At 51.1% G+C, this 19,077-nt stretch overlaps 2 protein-coding genes across 2 annotated transcripts; one reads left to right on the forward strand and one right to left on the reverse strand.

Moving 5' to 3' along the window:
- Nucleotides 1–657: 657 nt before the first annotated feature.
- PLOD1 (procollagen-lysine,2-oxoglutarate 5-dioxygenase 1) lies at nucleotides 658–13,620 on the reverse strand. Its single transcript, XM_063317289.1, has 19 exons — nucleotides 13,365–13,620; nucleotides 10,758–10,849; nucleotides 10,161–10,294; nucleotides 9,600–9,763; nucleotides 8,839–8,951; nucleotides 8,105–8,168; nucleotides 7,367–7,464; nucleotides 6,945–7,046; nucleotides 6,295–6,426; nucleotides 6,020–6,141; nucleotides 5,828–5,932; nucleotides 5,308–5,433; nucleotides 4,602–4,743; nucleotides 4,280–4,393; nucleotides 3,626–3,691; nucleotides 2,849–2,953; nucleotides 2,486–2,632; nucleotides 2,174–2,299; nucleotides 658–1,627 (listed from the first exon to the last, which is right to left on the reverse strand). Exons 1-19 carry the CDS (start codon nucleotides 13,438–13,440, stop codon nucleotides 1,472–1,474), a joined length of 2,184 nt encoding a protein of 727 aa, XP_063173359.1. The 5' UTR covers nucleotides 13,441–13,620; the 3' UTR covers nucleotides 658–1,471.
- Nucleotides 13,621–14,401: 781 nt separating this feature from the next.
- On the forward strand, nucleotides 14,402–18,748 carry KIAA2013 (KIAA2013 ortholog). The gene is made up of 2 exons (XM_063317398.1): nucleotides 14,402–15,385; nucleotides 16,230–18,748. Exons 1-2 carry the CDS (start codon nucleotides 14,428–14,430, stop codon nucleotides 17,087–17,089), a joined length of 1,818 nt encoding a protein of 605 aa, XP_063173468.1. The 5' UTR covers nucleotides 14,402–14,427; the 3' UTR covers nucleotides 17,090–18,748.
- The last annotated feature ends 329 nt before the right edge of the window (nucleotides 18,749–19,077 follow it).

Below are 19,077 nucleotides of genomic sequence, written 5' to 3' on the forward strand. Positions count from 1 at the left end.
ATTTAAAAAAAAAACATCACTGTTTCTCAACCTTGGCAACTTAAGACCTGTGGACTTCAACTCCCAGAATAGCTATGCGGGCTGGGGAATTCTGGGAGTTGAAGTCCACAGGACTTAAGTCGCCAAGGTTGAGAAACACTGACCTAGATATTTGCTTCTCCTCTGCACACCATATTTCATGGCATTTCCATCAGCCCTCCTCCAAAGTCCAAGCTAGTACTGTTCTATATAAGTCTACTCAGAAGAAAATTGCATTGAGTTCAGCAAGGCTTACTCCTGGGTAAAACTGCAGCTTTAACGGAGCTGGTAAACTGGGAAAGGCTGTGCAACAGGACAGAGGGCCCCTCTGTTACATTTTTGCTAGAGTTTCCACACCTTTTCCCCAAGCTCAGAGCAGTACGTAACATGGCTCTCCCCGCCGTAACTATTTTTAAAAATCAATTTCATAATGTCATTTCACAAAACGCCAGGAGGGGTTCATTTGGGGGCACGCATCACAGCTGCATCTCTGGTCCAGCTTTTGGTTTTCAGCAAGGGCACGTAAGATATTGCGGGGCCAGGATGCCCATTGAAGGAACAATTTCAGAAATATTTGTTATTGATGTTGCTTAATGGGCTTCTCCCAATACAGGCTGAGAAACACGAAGGCAGGCATTTGGCTTTTTAAAATAAAGTCTTTTTAATGTCAAATTTTAGCGTAAAAATCTCCTAGCAAAATCTGTACAACTTGGGCAGAAAAAGTGGGTGATTGAACGAAGGGGCTGACTTTTAAATAAATACACACGCAGAAAGCTCTCTGATCTGGCATCGGGATCCAAGACACTTTGGATAGGATACCAAAGCAAGGCATTCAAGGCATGTTTTGCATTCCTGATGAATTTCTAATGTGTTTGCCACACTTTTCTCCTCTTGCCCAGTTTCCAGAAAAAGAGAAATGTAAAGCCAGGGGGGAAAAATGGGATGTGATGAATTGTCCTTGTCATTCTTACGAGGGATCCTGTTTCCAAAACCTTTTGTGGCAACCAACTCTGCGTGCCGTCCAAAAAAGCGATCGTTTTAAGAGGCTTCACCCCATCAGCAAAGAACAAGAAATGTTCCAACGTGTCGCTTGGACTCCGAAGCACCTTGGGCGTCTCTGTTGGAAGGACGAGTGCAGAAGCTGAGGAAGTCTTCCCACAAGACAAGGGGCAAGGTGGGCACCCTCACCGGGCGGCAAGCAGTGGGCCAGGCTGCTCTAACCGGCTGGGCCGTTGCTGGGGTGGGGGCGGAGAGAATCCAGCGGAGGCAGAGCCCTCAAGGGATAGTATTCAATCTAGGCAACGTCTCTTGCAACCAATTGGCATCCAATCAAATTATCTGTCCCAGAAGTCCAGCACTCCTGCCCTGGGCGGAGCAGTCTGCCAAGGGGGCAAATGGCCTGGCGGAAAGATTTCCCCCCAAGTTCTTCTCCCTGGCTGTGGGACAGGCAGTTCTATGGGTCGAGGAAGGACACGGCAATGTAGCGAGTCCCTTTGGTGGTGGGGAGGCCCTCGTGGTAGTGCGTCAGGCGGCCTGGGTGCAGGAGGGTCCACCCCTTCCGGGGGGCTTGGATGGAGCAGTTGTAACGGAGGAAGCGGCAGCCCCCGCCCTGCAGGGGAAGAGAAGCTGAAGCCCGTCTGCCCAGCCGAAAAAGCCCCTTTCACTATCTTGAGTAAAATGAACCGCAGCCGAGGTTGCGGTGACCTCAGCTGTCCGTCTGACGGCCGCTCTCCGCGGGGAGGGCGAGGGGATCGAGTTCCCGGACTGGAAAAGGCATTTGGAAGCCGTCTCGATCAAACCCTGCTCCGTGCTGGAATTCTGCGGTGGCGCCGTCTGTGAGAAACACCTGCCAGGCTTCTGCTTAATATTCCTCCAGCAAAAGAAAACTCACCATCTTCCAGAACAAAGCACTCCACCGTCAAATATGTTTTACCTGTTGGAAATGCCTTCGAACCCGTAGCCAAAATCGGCTTCCTTGCAAATATTCCCCCCTGTCCCCCCACCCCAATTCCGGCCTTGGCTTCTGAGCACAATCGTAGAGATCTAAAAACAGCTTTTTTCCCCTCCTTCGTCCTCCCATCTCCCTGCCGAACGGACTCAGCGATTTCGCACGCCCCTTGGGCTGGCCCAAAGATCTTTCTTTCACGGCACTTACTTCATAATCTATCCCGACGCGATTCAAGGCAATGTTGATAGTGAATGTGGAGGCATCGTGATGCGGCATCAGGGAAGGCTGCTCGTCTGGTTTGTACCGGACGACGAAGGCTAGCTCAAACTGGGCCTGCTCAGTCACAACAATTAATCAAAGTGTGATTGCTGCTTTTGGGGTACCCACACCCTCATATTTCCTCTTCTCTATTGGCCTGCCCCAAACTGCACATCAAAGCCCTCCGCGTCAGAAACCCAGGGCCGCCGGTTCAAATTTCCTCAGAGGTTCCCAACGCCAGCAAGTGTAAATGGAACTCACCTGCGTGTAGTAGCCGGGGTAGAGCTTCTCTGTGATGGGCGCAATGTAATCCAGGAGAAATTTGTACCACTCGCGCTCGAAGTTGATCTGGTTCATGTGGATATCAATCGTCGGGACGTTCTCGTAGCCACCCAGGATCCTGTGGTCCTATCGGAACAGGGTGTAAAGTTAGCTGGTGGCTGTTCCGAAAACTAAGACACAGAAACGGGGGGAAGGTTACGTCACTGTAAAATCAGCCGCTTGCCTGGGGCAAGGCGAACTGTTATCAGCAGGCAGCTTGGCCAAGAAAGCGACATCAGTGGAAAGGAAGGGTCCTGGCCCTCCACAGATCATCGATAAGCCATATTGGCAAGGTGGCCTTACCGTGTTGCCTCCCTTGGACCACTGGCCAAAATGCTCCATCTCTTCCACCATCTCGTCACAAGCCGTGTCGGTAAATATGGGGAACCAGTAAACATCTGGGCAGGGCTGGCCAACGGAAGGACAAGCGAGAGGTAATAAATTCCAAAGCTTTTTGGATCATGAGTGTTTTCGTTCCAGGAAAATATCTTCTCCGAGGAACAGCCCCTACACTCGCAGCTTTGAAAGGGTTTACTGCGATTTCGTAGCAAAGATCACGTTGTGGAGGTCACCACCTGGCCAAGCAGTGCTGAGCGGAGCCAACAGCAGAATGATGACCAAGGGGAAATACGCGAAGCTCCCGGAAGTCTGAAAATCCAGGAGCCACCACGGAAAAGGGCCCGCCGTTCCCTCGTTCGCAAGCGGGCTGAGACAACTTGGCTCTACCAGAAAGTTAGGAGACGGCTGTATTTTGTGCCGCGTTAATTTTATTTTGTGCTTCAGGTTATTAGTTTTAGCGCTATATTTTACGAGCTGTTTTTACGATCCTGGAATCAAAGGTCTATTTTGCACCCCTCTGGAGCTGTTTGTTAAACGGTGTGTTTTAAATGAACAATTAAAAAAAAAAACCAAGCAGAAGCAATCGGGGAAAGGAAAACGGTTTTGGTTTTGCTGCTTCCAAGAGAAAAGAGCCAATCTTTCAGGAAGGTGCCCTTTCCTAAACAGAGGACCAAGACCCCTTCTCCTTGTTGCCGGCCTCCCGCATCCCGATTCAACTATAATGATAATGAAGACATTTACCGTTTCTACCAATTTGCCTTTTAAGGCGGCCGTGTAGTTTGGGTGAATGTATTTCTCCTTCCAATCCTGAGGGGCAGGAAAAGAAAAAGAAAGAAAATGGGCAGGATGCTCGACATATGGTTCTTCCCCCAAAAGACTCTTGCAAAGGACCATCCCTTCTCTTGCAAATGCACGCACGAACCCTCATTCTGGAACTCTGGGGGCTGAGTTCGAAATGGGAAGTCATAAATGCACGATGTGTCCTTGAGAAGGCCACCAGTTCTCGTGCTCCCCAGCTGTTATTTGCTCCAATTCATTCTGACTCCTCCCTGCCAAAATCTGCTTTTAGGGACTGTGTCGCCCAACCTCTGTAACTCCCGGTCTCTCAACCCTTTGCCCCATCTTTCTATGTCAGCGATTCCCAACCTTGGCAACTTCAAGGTGTGTGGACTTCAACTCCCAGAATTCCCCAGCCAGCAAGGCTGGCTGGGGAATTCTGGGAGTTGAAGTCCACACACCTTGAAGTTGCCAAGGTTGGGAAACACGGTTGTGTGTGAACCCTTCTCAGAATTCTCTCTCACCGAGGAGGAGGACCCTTTTCTTCATCTTTTCAAACTGGCTCCCTCCTCACCCCACACCTGTCTCACTCTCAAGTTTCAGAGAAAGCCTTCTCACCTCCGGGTTGCTGAAGATTTGCCAGAGATCACTGTGCAGGTGGCTTGTCTGATAATTCTCCAGGGACAGGATGTGCCCATACTGCTGCTGGTTTGTCAGAAACATGAACACCCCCTGCAGAAAAAGCAGAGCCCTTCCATTTTATGGCCCAGCCCATAACTAGTCTTACAATCGAAGCATGGGAACCCTTGACGCCCCGCAAGTCCTATGGGACTAGAACTCCCAGCGACCCTGATGCTTTATTTGATTTGCCGTCTTCTTTCTCCTTCTCTTCTTCTTCCCCACCTTTCTGAAGGCACAGCTTCTTGCTTCCCACACCAACCTGTTGGCGGATGTTATGGCACAGAGCCATGTCTGCGTCCAGTTTCCCGCTGTGGAAAAGGTCGAGGTGAGCGAGTTGCGACCGCAGGACGCTGCCCTTGATCATGTAGACGCTGGAAATGTATGGGACATTCCAAAGGCCACTGAGAGAGAGAGAGAAAGAGAGCAAATTGGGCATAAAAAGAACCGAGCCAGATAATAAACTATTAAATACACTAAAAAAAAAAAACTATTTTTGTCCAGTGCTTACTTCCATGGAGGCTTACTTTCAACCAGAAATCAGTAAAACCCTGCACAAAACAGATCTTGATGCACAGGGCTTTAGATTCTTTCGCCACCTGGAGTTTTTACCTTTACTTTTATTTAAATTATTTATTATTGTATTTTTATACTGTGTATTTTATGATCGTTGTTTTTAAGCGATGGTTGTAAACCGCCCAGAGTCCCCCGATGGGAGGAGATGGGCGGGGACAAATTAGACAAATAAATACAATAAAATAAAGATGACGATGCTTCAGTGTGAGATTGTTTAAGAGCCAAAGCATGTTTGAACTGAACAAAAAGGAAGTGTCGACAATATTGCTCGGCCCCTCTTGAACTAGGTGGCTCTTTTCAGCCGTGAGACTCACAGCCCTCAAACCTCCAGGGAAAAATGGCTGCAAGGAGAATGTTGGAAGCTTCTCTCCTGAGCCCATCGTGCTACTCACATCCTCCGCCTCTGGACAATATCCACATAATCCTCTGAGCGGGCATAATAACCATCAGCACTCAGGGCCCCCCAGAAATTCGACCACAGTTTCCCAGGGCGGCTCACGAGAGGGGCAATCACAAACCTGGCAGAGAGAGGAAGAGGAAGAAGAAGAAGAAAGCATAAAAAACCCTCCAAGATTAACAACGCACACATTATTTCAGTTAGATAGCAGTAGGGATGAGTGAGGCTGTTGTCCACTCTACCCTTAAAAAAACCCAGACAGCCAAGGTAATTCTCACGGTCTCTGTAAACGATGCAAAATAAATTTGCAAATCTTCTCTTTGTACCGTTTCCTGCAGTAGGCACTGAATTCCTGCTCCTTGGAGACTGAGGCTTAAACTCCAATAACGAGCAAAGCTCCACAGCAGAGGGAGAAGCGGAACAGATCCCCCTGCGATCTGGAGAAAGAAAGGCCGCCTCTTCCCTCTGGCCCATCAGCCACAGGACGGCGAGCCAGAGGGCAGCCCCCCACTCACTTATTCTGCTCCATCAGGATCCGCAAGGTGTCCGGATTCTTGAGCACCACTTCGGCGTCTAGACTGAAGTAATATTCACAGGCAGGGTTCTGCCTACACAGATTCCTGGAAAGGGAGGAAGCAAAGGGGTGAGGCCCCGTCTCAAGCGGAAGGGCACCAATCTCAGGGGGGCAGCTTCTCGGCGTCTCTTACACGCTCAGGTTGCGAGCGTCGGCACTCTCGAGGCGATCCTCCGGCCCGATCACTTTGAGGGAGTGGTATTCTGGGCCGTGCTTGTCCACAAAGGGGCCGACCTGGGAGAGGTGATGCTTCTCCTGCACGTGACACGGAGCAAAACCTGTTACTGAGGGGCCAATCGTTTTGGCAAGCAACCACGCTCACCGGTTGTCCTTGCGGGTTGTGAGCGGACAGGCCAAGCTGCTGGGGGGTGGGGGGGCAGCCTCCTCAGCCAGACGTTATTAACTCACACGATTGTGGATGAACAGGTGGATTTTCTTTTTCGGATAGCGGAGAAGCTGCAGCCTTTGGAAGAAGTGGTCAAGGAAGGGCGTGGGTTGTTCAATAAAGACGCCGATCACAGTCAGGGGAAGCGAGTCTTCCTGCAGAGGGAACGAGAAGAAGGACATCAGGCCCAAAGGTTCACCCTGCTGCTCCGGACTGGATCTGGCTTTATGAGCTGAGGATAGCCACCCCACGTCTAAGAAAGGGTAATCAATTTGCAAGCAGGGCCACATTTCTTATCTTCCAGCCTGGAGCCCTGGATGGCTGCAATTGTCAACCCTGCCCAGGGGTTCCCACTTCCTCACTGCATCATCCTATCCCAGGCCATGCAGAAGCCCACAAAGCCAGGTCCTCTGGTTAAAACACCACGGAAATTAAGCCTCGACAATCCGGCAAACGTAAAACTGGTTTAAATGCGTCTGCCTTTAACCTCCCACACCACTTGGGAAACGCTGGAATTTCAGATCTACAAGAAATTCAGCATCTCTGATACGCATTTCATATCGTCGCCAAAGGAAGGATTCTGTGCACGGTGCCAAGCTGAGCAATGAAACGGTGCAAAGCATAAGCTTTTGTAACCTTCCCCAATCCTGCCCAGCATCGCACAAGCTCTTACTTTCAAGCCAGTGAGACTTTTCAGGCCTTCGTCGCAAATGGTGCAGCCTGTCTCAAAGGTCCAGGTCCGAGGTATGTAGTTCCCCAGATAATTCAGCTGCAGCTTTTGGGAGAAAAAGATTCCCTTTGTTCACACTGCTGAAACAGAAAACTTCCTCCCTTTGTCAACCTGATTCCACCCAGCTCTCTTTCCCATCACCCGCCGCCCAAGGGCCTGTTGCTGGGGAGCGGCTCAAACTGAGCTGGGCCAGCCTGCTTCTTTAGGCTAAGCAGGGGCTTTGCCACTGAGGTCTGCTCTGAATCTCTAAACAATTTCCAGCCGGCTGCCAGAAATCAAAGACCAAACAAGCTTTGTTCCAGAGCAAGAGGGGCAGAAGGAGACACATTCAGGATGGCCACTGTGGTTCCAGGGACTTGGCATACCTTGGTGGCCTCGTTGCCGTGGATCACAACCGGGAGGGTATCAAAGGCCAGATTCCGCAGTCGCACCCGCCCATTTTCAAATTTCAGAGCCACTTCATCTTCAAGAGGAAAGAAGCAGGGAAACAGAATCAAACAAAAAGGTTCTTTTGTGCGTATGCCGGGGGGGGGATAGTGGTTTGGGGCATTAATAAAGTGCGACCCAGCTTTTCAAAGCAGCCGTGTCCTTAGAAAACCGCCAAGCCAAGCCAAGGTATATGGCCTTTCCCACCTGATGCGACAGAAGTCCATTTTAGGAACAATCCACCCAGTTTGCAAAACAAAACAAATCTCTTAATTAAACCTTCGAGGGTGTCACCCCATAGGCAAGAAAGAGATAATAAAATAAACCATGCAGGGCGGGGGCCGCAACTGGGGGAGAAAGTCCTCCCAAAACCTCTATCAACTATGGAGCAAGCGTGTTGTTGCTGCTGGCTCCTTGGTAATCTGCTACCTGAGCTACTTTTTAAATGGAATTTCTCCTCTGCAGTTTGGCTCCAACTGGAGTTGCTTGGCAAACAGAATAAGGGCTTTGGGCAGGGGTCAATAGCCCTGGAGAACTACCCAGAGGCTCCCAGGCAGCCATAATGTCACATAATGCTTGTTTGCAGCACTCAAGCAGGAGTGGGAGAATCACTGTTAAGCCCAAGCCGATTTTATTTCTCATGGCAGGAAATATCCATCCTTTCCACAGATTCTCACCTAGAGCGCCGTTAAGATTTTGGAAGATCCGGCACCTGTGATCCAAAGTTATATTGAAGGTCTCCTGCAGAGGAGGGGAAAAACGGGCCAGAATTAAAAGGGTTGGAAGAGGTAAGTGTAAGAGGACAGTCATGTTGCTCATTGGTAGCTAAAAATCAGGAGGAGCCTAATAGCACCTTTTCAGACTAACACGTTTTATGAAAAGACAGCAGCTTTCGTGAGCTGCTCCTTCCAGACCCCTTCTGACTGAGGGCTGGACAGGGAACTGAAAAGGCCACATTATGTCTGAGCCGCCCTCTAAAAGGAGGAGGAGATGCTGATTAACATTGGGGGACAACACAAAGCAGTTTCCTTGGGCCCGCTAATAGTTCAGATTCCCAGAATCACCAAGTTGGAAGGGGTCTCTGATGCTACCTAGCCCCACGCCTTCCAGAAATGACTCTCTACCCTCTGCCTGAAGATGTTTACTGCCAGAAAGCTGAGCCCCCCTTTTGGGAAAGCGATTCCACTACTGAACTCCGCTTATCGTGAAGAAAATTGCAGCAGCTGTCAACCAGCAGAGGCCCGACACCCCGTGGTTCAGTTAAATAAGGGGAGACCATGCAAGGCCAAAGCCTGCCCCAGTCTGGTTTATGCCATCTGGGCATGCCGGACTCTGCGCATCTGCTACATTCCCGTAGCCAGCCAGCAAAATCCTCCCCCACAGAGAGCGTGGGTCTGCATTCAGGGCTCACCCGCTTCTCAGGGTCCAGAAACACTTTGGTATAAAACAGCTGGTCGCTGTCGCTGTCGAGGCCTTGCCAATGTGCCACAAGCTTGCTGAGATATGGAGCATAACCTATGAATCCTGCAGGGAGAGAGAATAAATGTTCCTCTCTCTTTTTCTCCATTTCAAATGGGCAGCTCAGCTCCCTGAATGGCGCTGGCACCGAAGAAAAGGATCGAGTAATTCTCTTTTATGGACTATCTGTGCCGGAGATGCCAAAGCCCGTAGGTTTTGCAGCTGCCGGGATTCCTCAAGGAAGTGCGTAGTTTGTATTTGACAAAATGCCACTTCCTTCGCGGATTAAGAACCCACACTTTGAAAACCCTACCTTGCTCCCACCTTGACAAAGACACCCAAGATGGTTCTGTCGCTGTTCCGCTCCGTGACACCCGCTTTCTAACTAGAAATTTCCTACTTCTAGACCAGTTAGCTTAAAACAACGTATTCCTACAATTGATTTATATACCGGCAAGGCTGTCACTGGTCAATTAAGTATCAAATAGAGATTATTTTATTTTAGCGAGAAGCAGCAGCTTATCTTCCACTGTAAAAAAAAACGTTTCTAGTTTCTAGACCTGAGTTTTAGGTAGGAAACCCTCAATGTTCATTTGTACGTGCTGTCCAAGCCTCCCAAACAGAGATCAACAGCTCAGATTTCATCCCTGCTCCCCCTTCCTTAGCACTCACTCGGTGTTCTTTCTGGTAGCTTTTGTCCCCGCCTTGCCTCACCTCCAGATCCCAGAAATCTGTTCCCTTCCTGGACCAGCGGGTACTTGGCTTCCAATCTTCGGTCCGGGTAGATGAGCGTCTCTGATGAAAAGACAACTTTTGACTCGGCCTGCCTGAATTTCTTCAGGACTTCTCTCGGCCCTGAAGCAAATATGGCGCTGTAGCTGCAAGAAGGGAAGAGGCATCTGAAGGAAACTTTGCACCACAAAGGGAAAAACAGGGAATAATCAACTAATTGCCTGCTCAAAGTTGGGGAGCCTATGTACCTACCAATCTAAAGATCTTTATCTTTTTGCATTCCAAGTGTTTTTTCCCCAAGGTGGAGATTCTGAAGTTGAGGTGCCCTACCACCATTTAAACAAGCTTGTTTTAAACAAACCATTGTTACAATTACCCACATTTTGCAGTGCAGGTAACAGAACAAACTGTAGTTGAGGAGAAACTAAAGGATTCAGCTCCTCCTGGCTGCAGGAGGCAAGAAGAAGGGAGTCTTCACCTCAACTTAGCATAATGTCTAATTCAGGCCGTGGTGTCCCAGCAATTCTGCTCGCCAGCAATTACCTCTCTGTGAAAAGGATCACCAAGCCTTCCTTGTCTGCATATCCTTCCAAAGCCAATTTCAAGAGACGGATCTTCTGTCCACCGCCTGCTCTCTTGTCATCTCCGCCGTTCCATTCTTCACCTAATCCCAGAACCTGGACGGATGAAAAGCAATTTTGTGACAGGGCCTTGTCAAAGTCTCAAACTACTTGGCTAGGGCTTGTCCCCTCCGAACGGAGCCGAAGGAAACAACTAACTTCTTGTTTAGAGAATGAATTTCACTGCACTGGGAGTTTTCTAGAGGTATTTACAGTGTGAACTATAAAAAGTTTCCTGGGGCGTATCATATTATATTACTTTTACTTGACAACTTTGTGCTTTGGGGCACAGTTAGGAAAGAAAAAGAACTAGCAACTAACAGGTGTATAAACAACGAATGTTACTACAAACTCATTAACTGAAATTAAGAATCACGTGTTACACACTGCCTGCTTTTGCCATGTGCTTTTCCAAGGGTGCATTTTGAAATTTGAGGAGATGCAGGGAGTTTTGAATTAGGACTTGGATTTTGTCTTGATACAACTTGGGATCTCTGTCCAGATTAGTTATTGGCACTACCTTCAGGTTATAGTTGAAAACTTGGGCTGATCTTTGGAAACGCCTGAAGCCTTCGGTCTCCTTCGCAGCCACGGTAAGGACCAATAAATTATCTGGATGGGTGAGAAAAAGCGAAGAATCAGATACGCATCTCCCAAATTATCCTCAGTCACTACAACATCTTCTTGCGTTCCTCATTCATTGCAATTGTGTGTGTTTTTTTGGCATTCTCAAAAGATGACATGGCTCAGTTGTAAAACGCAGGTTTGAATGGAAAATTTCCAGATTCAGTTGGTAGGAATTCCTCGTTTCTTGAAGAACCTGCTGTTGGGAGAACTGGGAAGCCAAGCCCTCGAAGAACACTAGTTTGGAATATTTGGTGGAAGATGATCCCTGGTTTATGGAATGTCTGCAACGCCGAAGTATTGGATGGAGATGCAAGGAAGTGAAGCAGGAATCTCAAAATATCAAAGAACTACCAATACTCCAATTTGAATTGAAAACAACAAAATAAACAATCTGTTTAGATTTCAGAGAAAAACCAATCTCATTCTGTTCTTTTCTGTCATACACTGTTGCTTTTACACAGATGCAGCAGGCCAAACGTTTTGGCCCTGTATCTGAGGATTATCAGCTGATCAGGCGAGAGCCACTTTGGTCTAGTGGTTAAGGTGCTGGGCTAGAAACCAGGAGGCTGTGAGTTCTAGTCCCGCCTTAGGCCTGAAAGCCGGCTGGGTGATCTTGGGCCAGTCCCTCCCTCTCAGCCCAACTCTGTGCAAGGTAGACCAGCCTCCTCGGGGTGCACCCCGGGCAACGTGGCTTGTCACGGCTAAATAGTCTACACCTCTGGCTGCTGGACCTCACAGGGATTTCCCAGCAAGAAAAAAAAGCAGCATGAGCACCAAACTGCCATGCCACACGATTAAAAAAAAAAAGCTGATCAGGCTTTGTCCCTTGCCCCTGGCTCTCAAGCTCTCAAGACTGTTAGCTGTTAACGTTTTCTGGGTTTGAACCAGCCGTTAAACTGTAAACAAGAGAAAACTCATCTCCAGTCACTAGTTATTCTGAAAAGGCATCCACATGCAGCAATAAACAACAGCTGGGATGTCCATTAGGAGGCTCAGTGACCACCAGACGGACCAAGTCGGACACTAGGAAAAGAATGAGCCTCTGCATTTGCATTTGCTTCTCCCTACCCGCTGCTACTTTCCATGCTCCTCGCCAGTAGCCCGAAAGCATCTAGCTGCCCACCGTTGGAAACAGAATGCCGGACTAATCCAGAACTTTCCTCTGCTCTCCAGGGCTTGTGAACTTTCAGCATCTTTGCAGGAACTGAACCCCCTGCTCTTTTAACTTTCAAGTGAACGCAGGTTAATGGGGCAAGGGAGGAAAAAGTATTCAATGCTTAAACACAACAGGCTTCAGGAGAAGGTCAGAAGCCTCCCAGACAGATCGTATTTTCACGTTGATGGAAGGAAAGGCTGTTTTTTAAGTCTTGGGGCTGGGAGAGAGGCAATCTGAAAAAAAACTTGCCTCCTTTTTTAATGTACAAATTGCACAGTGAGACAAACTTCCACAAATGCTTTTTTCCTCCCTCTAAAGCTTTTCCAGGATGTACGTGCGGGACGTGATTTTCGATGAGTCAGAAATGGGTGCCCCAGCTTTGGCTGGATCCTTCTTCAGGCGCTCTCACACATCACAAAATCCACCTGGGGTTGACCAGCGCGAATCAGCAAAGCAACTGAAACGTAATTTATAACCACTCTCAGTTTTCTGCCGGCAGGGCGAGGCTGCAGCACAGCAGGGAAAACGGCATGCCCAAACTTTTTGGGAAATATGGAAGGCAGCCTTCATTAACGAGAGCCTTCTTGCATGCCTTCCTGCCTGTGGGGAAACTTCCTGCGACCACCACATCAAAGAAATGCTAGAAGGGCAATTTCTGGAAAGCTTATATCCTGATTTACGTCCAGAGAAGATTATGCTCTGCCTGCAGAGGACCCCATGTAAAAAGACTAAGGATTAAGGCTATTAAGAAAAAAAATTGCACATTGCTGCAATTTAGCAACATAGATCTGAGCCCGTACTGAAAGAGAAACATCGGAAAAATAATCGGCACCTCGTGAAAGCTTATGCTTTTGGAAAAAAAAATAGTATGTTAGAAAAGGTGCTACCAAGCTCCTCCTGATTTTTTGCTACCACAAAAGACGAAGAAGGCTCTCCTCCTTGAAAGTGGGCAAGAACAGAACACGCGACTTGGGATAGTACAAAACTTTTTGCCTTTTTTTTTTTTGCAGAGAAGAAAGAAAAAGTGGGAAAGGGGGTAATAAAATCCAGCAAGACGGTGTTGCGTCAAGTGATCAAATCAAATCAAATCAAGCATTTATTACGATCGCAGGCCAGCGTGTCAAGTGAAATTCCACAGTTAAGGCACGGTGTCTCTTGTGCTCTCTCCCGTGGAGGATTTCAGAGAAAGGAAACTCCCAGGCCAGTCTTCCCAGACTTTTCAACAACCCCCTCTTCACCCTCCAAGCACAGCCAGCGATGGGGACGGCTGCCTAGAGGGCACCGCTTAGACAAGGCAAGAGAACTGGATGTCCATCACCCACCCACAAACATTCCTTAGCTTACCGTCCTGCGCTGTATCGCTCCCACCCTCCTGGGGCGTTAGGAAAAGCAGAAGCAGGAGCAGAGACGGAGGGGACATGGTGGGGAGACCTCAACGAGGGGATCCTGCTTTGTCACGCCAGCTGTTGGGGGCCTCGGCTGCAGACCAAGCTTGGGAAGCAAGCCCCTCCTCGCCATCCGGGGGCTGAGGTGCCACGCAATAAACACGCCCCCCGAATGGGGGGCTCCTCCTCTCTTCAGTCCGGCCCATCTGGGCCCCCCATCAGCCTTTTCCGCTGTCCAGTCCCAGAGCCTGGTGTCCACCCCTGCAGAAAGAAGGGAGGCAGAAAAAGGAAGTTGCACAGATGCACAAAACGGAGGTTGCTGGGCCGTGGCAAGTCAGGACCCCCCCATTGTTATTTGCGGATCTCCGTGGAGTCTCACAGCGCCCAAAGCCCAAACCAACCAACTTCTTCCACCTTCCTCCTAGAGCCTAATCGCCAGGCTGCTTGTCCGCTGGCTGTGCCGGCTGGGGCTGATGGAAACTGGAGTCCCAAAGAGAGAGAAGGAAAGCAGGGAAGTTTAGAGGACACGGCACGGCCGAAATGCGGAGCTGAAATCCAGATGCCAGAGACGTTTCCTCTTCTGCCTTTGGAAAAGGGCTACTCTGCAGATGCTCAAGGATCTTCTGCTCCCGATGAAGGGGCACTCTGCAGACGCTCAGAGACCCCCTGCCCCCGATAAAGGCCCTGGGAGAAGAGGGACGCTCTGCAGATGCTCAGAGGCACTTTCCCCGGGCTTTGTTCGTCCCCCTCCCCCGCCACAGGGCCTTCCCCGGCGGAGGCGCTCTGCGGATGCTCAGGGGCCGCGGCCGCCGCCGCCGCCGCCAGGGGGACTCCCTTGGCCGCGGGCCGCTCCGAGCGCGGCGGAGGCGGGCAGAGAAGCGCCGCCGCCCCGCCCGGACCCGCCCCGCCGGCCCAGACGGCGGCGCGAGGCGGAAGAGCAGGCGACTAGGCCGCGGAGCCGGGGACTGGCGGGGCCGCGCCGCCGGGCGCCATGAGCTAGCGCCGGCCGGCCCGCCGCCTCGATGTGGGTGCAGCAGCGGCTGAAGGGGCTGCCGGGGCTGCTCTCCAGCAGCTGGGCGCGGCGCCTGCTGGCGCTCCTGGCCTGCCTGCTGGTGGCCTCCTGGTACCTCGGCGGGGCCTGGCCGCGCCTGCTGCGCCTGCGGGCCGGGCGGCCTCCGGGCGGCGCGGCCGGGCTGTGCCTGCAAACCGAGACCCGGGCCTGGCAGGCGCGCGCCCAGCGCGGGGAGGCCCGGCTGCTGGCGGGCGGCTCGCGCGCGCCCCCGGGCCTGGTGGGCAACGGGCACCTGCTGCTGGACGCCGACGCCAACCGGCTCTGGGTGGCCCCCGCGGGCGGCCCCGGGCCCGCCTTCGCCACCGACTACGCGGCCCTGGCCCAGCTGCGCACCCCGGCCGGCGCCGCGGCTGAGGCGGGGGCGGCCGTCCTGCTGCCCAGGGAGGGGGCCCTGCGGCGCGTCCGCTGCGTCCAGGCCGGCCCCGCTCCGGCCCCCGGGGGCTGCGTGACCGTCCGGGAGGAGCTGCTGGCCCACCGGGGCCGCCCGCACCTCTACCTGCAGCGCCTGGCCGTGGACAACCCCACCGACCGCCTGGTGGCCTTCGAGGTGGCCGGCCCGGCCTCGGCCGCCTCCGGCCACTTCGCCACCAGCCTGGAGAAGGCGGGCGACCGGCAGTTCTTCCTGTCCTCGGGCCGGGTGCTGCAGCCAGCCGGAGACAAGATCGTGCTGGTGGTGGTGGCGGCCAAGAAGCTGGTCAGCCGGGTCCAGGTGGCCCCCAAGTCCCATTTCGAGGAGACCCTGCTGTCCGTGGTGCTCACCTCGGAGCCCATCGAGGCCGCCCAGCTGGACGAGACCTTCAGCAGGCTCCGGGAGGCAGCCAAGAAGGAGATGCTGGAAGTCATGCCCATGCGGACGGACGACCTGGTTCAGGAGCACCGCCGGGCGTGGGCCGAGCTGTTCATCTCAGGTGCGGGCCCGCCACCACGTTGGCCTCCATGCGCAACCTCCGGGCAGCCTTGGTGCTGGGCACAGTCAGTTTCAAGTTTCCCAGAAAGATCCCGGGCAGTGCCGTTGGGAGGTGTTCTTTGAAACATAAATTCTGGTGCTTGGCACCAGCCAGGACACTTGATTGCCACAAAGATGGGCATTTTGGAGCTAGGCAGCTATCCCCCAGCGGCCCTGCCAGCCTGCTTGGTGCCCTGGAGGTGAAGATGCTCCACAAAATTGTCAGTGGCACCTCTCTGTTCCTTTGAGAGGGTTTCTTGCTATGCCAGGCTTAGGAAGTGCACAAAACCCACAAAGTCTGCCTGCATTTGTGTGGAAGCAGCAGTAGCTGGGGGGAGGGTGGAAAACAGATTTTTATTTCTGAGGATAGAAATCTTAACATCTTTTCCTCAAAAAATACAGTAGTAGTATCTGGCCTACAGTATCTTCCACTCGCGTTCCGGTAATTGGTAGAGAGAGAGAAATGTCCCCTGTTCAGGAAGGTAGGGTGAATTCAAACTCATGCTTATCCCAGTGGTTGGGACAGGCTATTATTATTATTATCAGTATTGTTACTGTAAAAGTACGATGATGGCTGTAAGGGCCTGACCGAGCCTGTTAGGAGTCTTCCCCAATTTGTCCAGATCATGTGAAGGTTTCTCACATCTTGGAGAAGTAGGGAGAAGGTAGAGAAGGTCCTTGCTATGTAACCGTACACAAGAACTTAATTGTGGAGTTCGCAGCTTCCTAACCTGATGACAGGTAGAGAAAGGCAGAGCTATTCGCCGAGAGCAGGAAACACGCTGAGCAACCCTTTTGCTTTTCAGGTGTAGAAATGCGGAAGATCACCGATGCTCACACGCCCTCCAGCGAGACCGTTAACATGACGCTCTACTTCGTCCTGTCCACCACACCGGCTCCCCTCCTCGACCCCCACATTAGCCCTGAGGAGAAGGAGAAGATGGAAGCCACTTTGAACTATGCGGACCACTGCTTCAGCGGCTACGCAACCATGCATGCCGAGAATCTGTGGCCGGGACAGCTGTCGACCGTCCTGCAGGTCCTGCAGCTCTCAAACTTGTGGAAACTGACGCTCCAGAAACGAGGCTGCAGAGGGCTGGTGGCCGCCGGGGCGCACGGGCTCATGCAAGGAATGGTGCTCAGCTTTGGCGGGCTGCAGTTCACCGAAAACCACCTGCAGTTCCAGTCCGACCCGGAGGTCCTTCAGAATAGCTACTCCTTGCGGGGGATCCATTACAACAAGGACTTGATCAACCTGGCTGTCCTGCTGGACGCCGAGGGGAAGCCCTTCCTGCACGTCTCCGTGAAGTTCCAGGACAAGCCGGTGAAGCTGTACGCCTGCGAGGGGGGCTGCTCCAACGATCCCGTGGAGCTGACGTCGGAGCTGCACGGCCACACGTTTCCCGTCATGGTGACGCAGCCCATCACGCCCCTGCTTTACATTTCCACCGATCTTGTGCACCTGCAGGATCTGCGGCATACGCTGCACCTCAAGGCGATCTTGGCCCACGAAGAGCACATGGCCAAGCAGTACCCAGGCCTGCCCTTCCTGTTCTGGTTCAGCGTGGCCTCCCTCATCACCCTCTTCCACCTGTTCCTCTTCAAGCTCATTTACAACGAGTACTGCGGGCCAGGGGCCAAGCCCCTCTTCCGGAGCAAGGTATAAAACGTCAGCTGAAGTGAACCCAGACTCTTGGGGCTTGGATTCTTCTCCCTGACCTCACCCTGGAAGCAGGGAACCTGTAGCAGCTCAGAACGTCCTCTGAATAAGCAGTGTGTGTGTGTGTGTGTGTGTGTACACTGTACACGTGCACATGTACGCTTGCATGAAAGCCTTCCTAGAAGATAGAAGGTGAGATCTCAGTGGGGAGGCTGATAAAGAAAGGCTGGTTAAAAATGAAGCACCGTTGGTTCTACTGCCAGATTATTCAGGGTTTAGCCCTGTTTTCTGTAATTGTGGTGGTCTCAGTTCTGTCCGAGTGCCGTCCAAAAAAGGATTCACCAGCCGCGTGATGGCGGAGCCCGGCCCCTGGGTTCCAAGGCTGACAACGGAAGTGCTAAGCGAGCATCAGGGGCCCTCCCTGTGTTAACTCACTTGTACCAGGATGGAGGGAGAGCGCTCCTTGGGGGTCGGGCGGGGGTAGAGAAGCTTGTCACTAATGATCTTACTCTCCAAAAAATGCAGTTAATGGTGGAGTAAAAGTCAAACATTCTTACCTTGCGGTATATCTAGGCCCAGCTATTCAGTGGAAAGGTTATTACTCCAAGCTGTGGAGAGAGATCCCTTGCATAATGGGTGCATATTACTGGAATCCATTTTTCTCACTCCCTTTTGCCTTTTCCTCCCTTTCTTAAATGTGGCTGGTGCCTCAGCTATTCAGAGAAGTGGAATTTGAGAGCAGTTTGCTGTCATTAAAGCAGTTAGAGAGAAATGCTGCCTGCAGTATGTGGGGGGTGCATGTGTACGCAGGTACATTTTTCAAAGACAGCCTAAAACGACAGTAAGATGAAGAGTCCAGAAAAAAACACCTTGGGCGCAAAGGAGCCATTGCTGTTTTGAGCAGATGGACGACTGAGCTGCTCTCCTGCGTCTTCTGTCCAAGGAGCTCAGCGCGAGACGAGCCCCCAAAACAGCTTCCGCCTTTTGTGCAAAGGAGGTGCAAATAAAACAAGCATTTGCAGCAGCCCCTGGGTATCCTAGCTGTGTCCCTTCCCCACCACCCCCAGACCCCATCGCTTCTCAGTTCTGTTGGCTTTCAATCACCCTTTCCTCTTTGACGAGGAATACTTGAAAATGTGCATTAAGGCTTTTTGTTTTGATGGTAAGCGGTAAGGAGACATTTGATTGGCACGCCTTTCGTTCAAATGTTCTTGCTTCTCAGATTCGGCTTAAAGAGAACTTCTCTTTCCCCTCCCGAAGCTGAATGTTGTCTCATTTCTTCGTGTGGACTTTAACTTATTGTTGGTGGGTTTCAGACATGCATTTTGTTAACTGCAGCGTTTCAGAATGAAGAACAGCCAGTTAAAAATGTATGTGTGCATATTAATTTCATGCTTTAATCTAGCACTGATAACAGGAATTCTCAATCTTTCTCTGAGGACAGCGTACAAAATAAGGCAACTTCAATGACATTTATTTGGGGGGGGCGTTGTCAGAGGGCGTTGATTTATTCTTTCACCAAGCTTGTTGCAGTGTCCTGTTTTTTGAATTATAGGGAGACTTAACAGATTTTCTGGTGATTTGAACACACTTGTGATTGTTTTAAGATGCCAAAGGTTCTGGGTTTTGGGGTTTTTTTAAGGAATAAAAACCTTCAAATCTGTACTTGATGTCTCTAATGGGTTTCTTCCTTCCTTAAGCCCTTGTTTTGCTCTCTACCTGATTTATCTTGGTAAGAAAGATAAATTTTCTTATGCCTGCAAGAAAGAAGTATCTTGAACTGCATTCACAGGACACAGCCTAAGATTTCAGCCCCATTATTACAGCTCATGTTCCCTTTCTTGTCCCCTTAGACAGATTTAGCCTGCGTGCCCTTTTCAACGTATTTCCTTTCCTTCCCCCTCCCAAGCCAGAGAGCACCCCTAAGTGGATTTATAAACACCACTTGATTCTAGAACAACTGTCCCGAAATAACAATCTCATCTGATTGCAAA

This window comes from Candoia aspera, chromosome 18 (assembly GCF_035149785.1).
Source record: "Candoia aspera isolate rCanAsp1 chromosome 18, rCanAsp1.hap2, whole genome shotgun sequence".
Taxonomy (NCBI): Eukaryota; Metazoa; Chordata; class Lepidosauria; order Squamata; family Boidae; genus Candoia; species Candoia aspera.

Bases quoted from the DNA above. Each gene is read 5' to 3' on its own strand.
- PLOD1 (XM_063317289.1), bottom strand. From the start codon at position 13,440: ATGTCCCCTCCGTCTCTGCTCCTGCTTCTGCTTTTCCTAACGCCCCAG. The intron at 7,047-7,366 runs GTATGCCAAGTC...TTCTCCCAAAAG, and splicing joins ACGGCAACGAGGCCACCAAG to CTGCAGCTGAATTATCTGGG. The intron at 2,954-3,625 runs GTAAATGTCTTC...TCCGTTGGCCAG, and splicing joins AAGGCAAATTGGTAGAAACG to CCCTGCCCAGATGTTTACTG.
- KIAA2013 (XM_063317398.1), top strand. From the start codon at position 14,428: ATGTGGGTGCAGCAGCGGCTGAAGGGGCTGCCGGGGCTGCTCTCCAGC. The intron at 15,386-16,229 runs GTGCGGGCCCGC...TTTGCTTTTCAG, and splicing joins GGCCGAGCTGTTCATCTCAG to GTGTAGAAATGCGGAAGATC.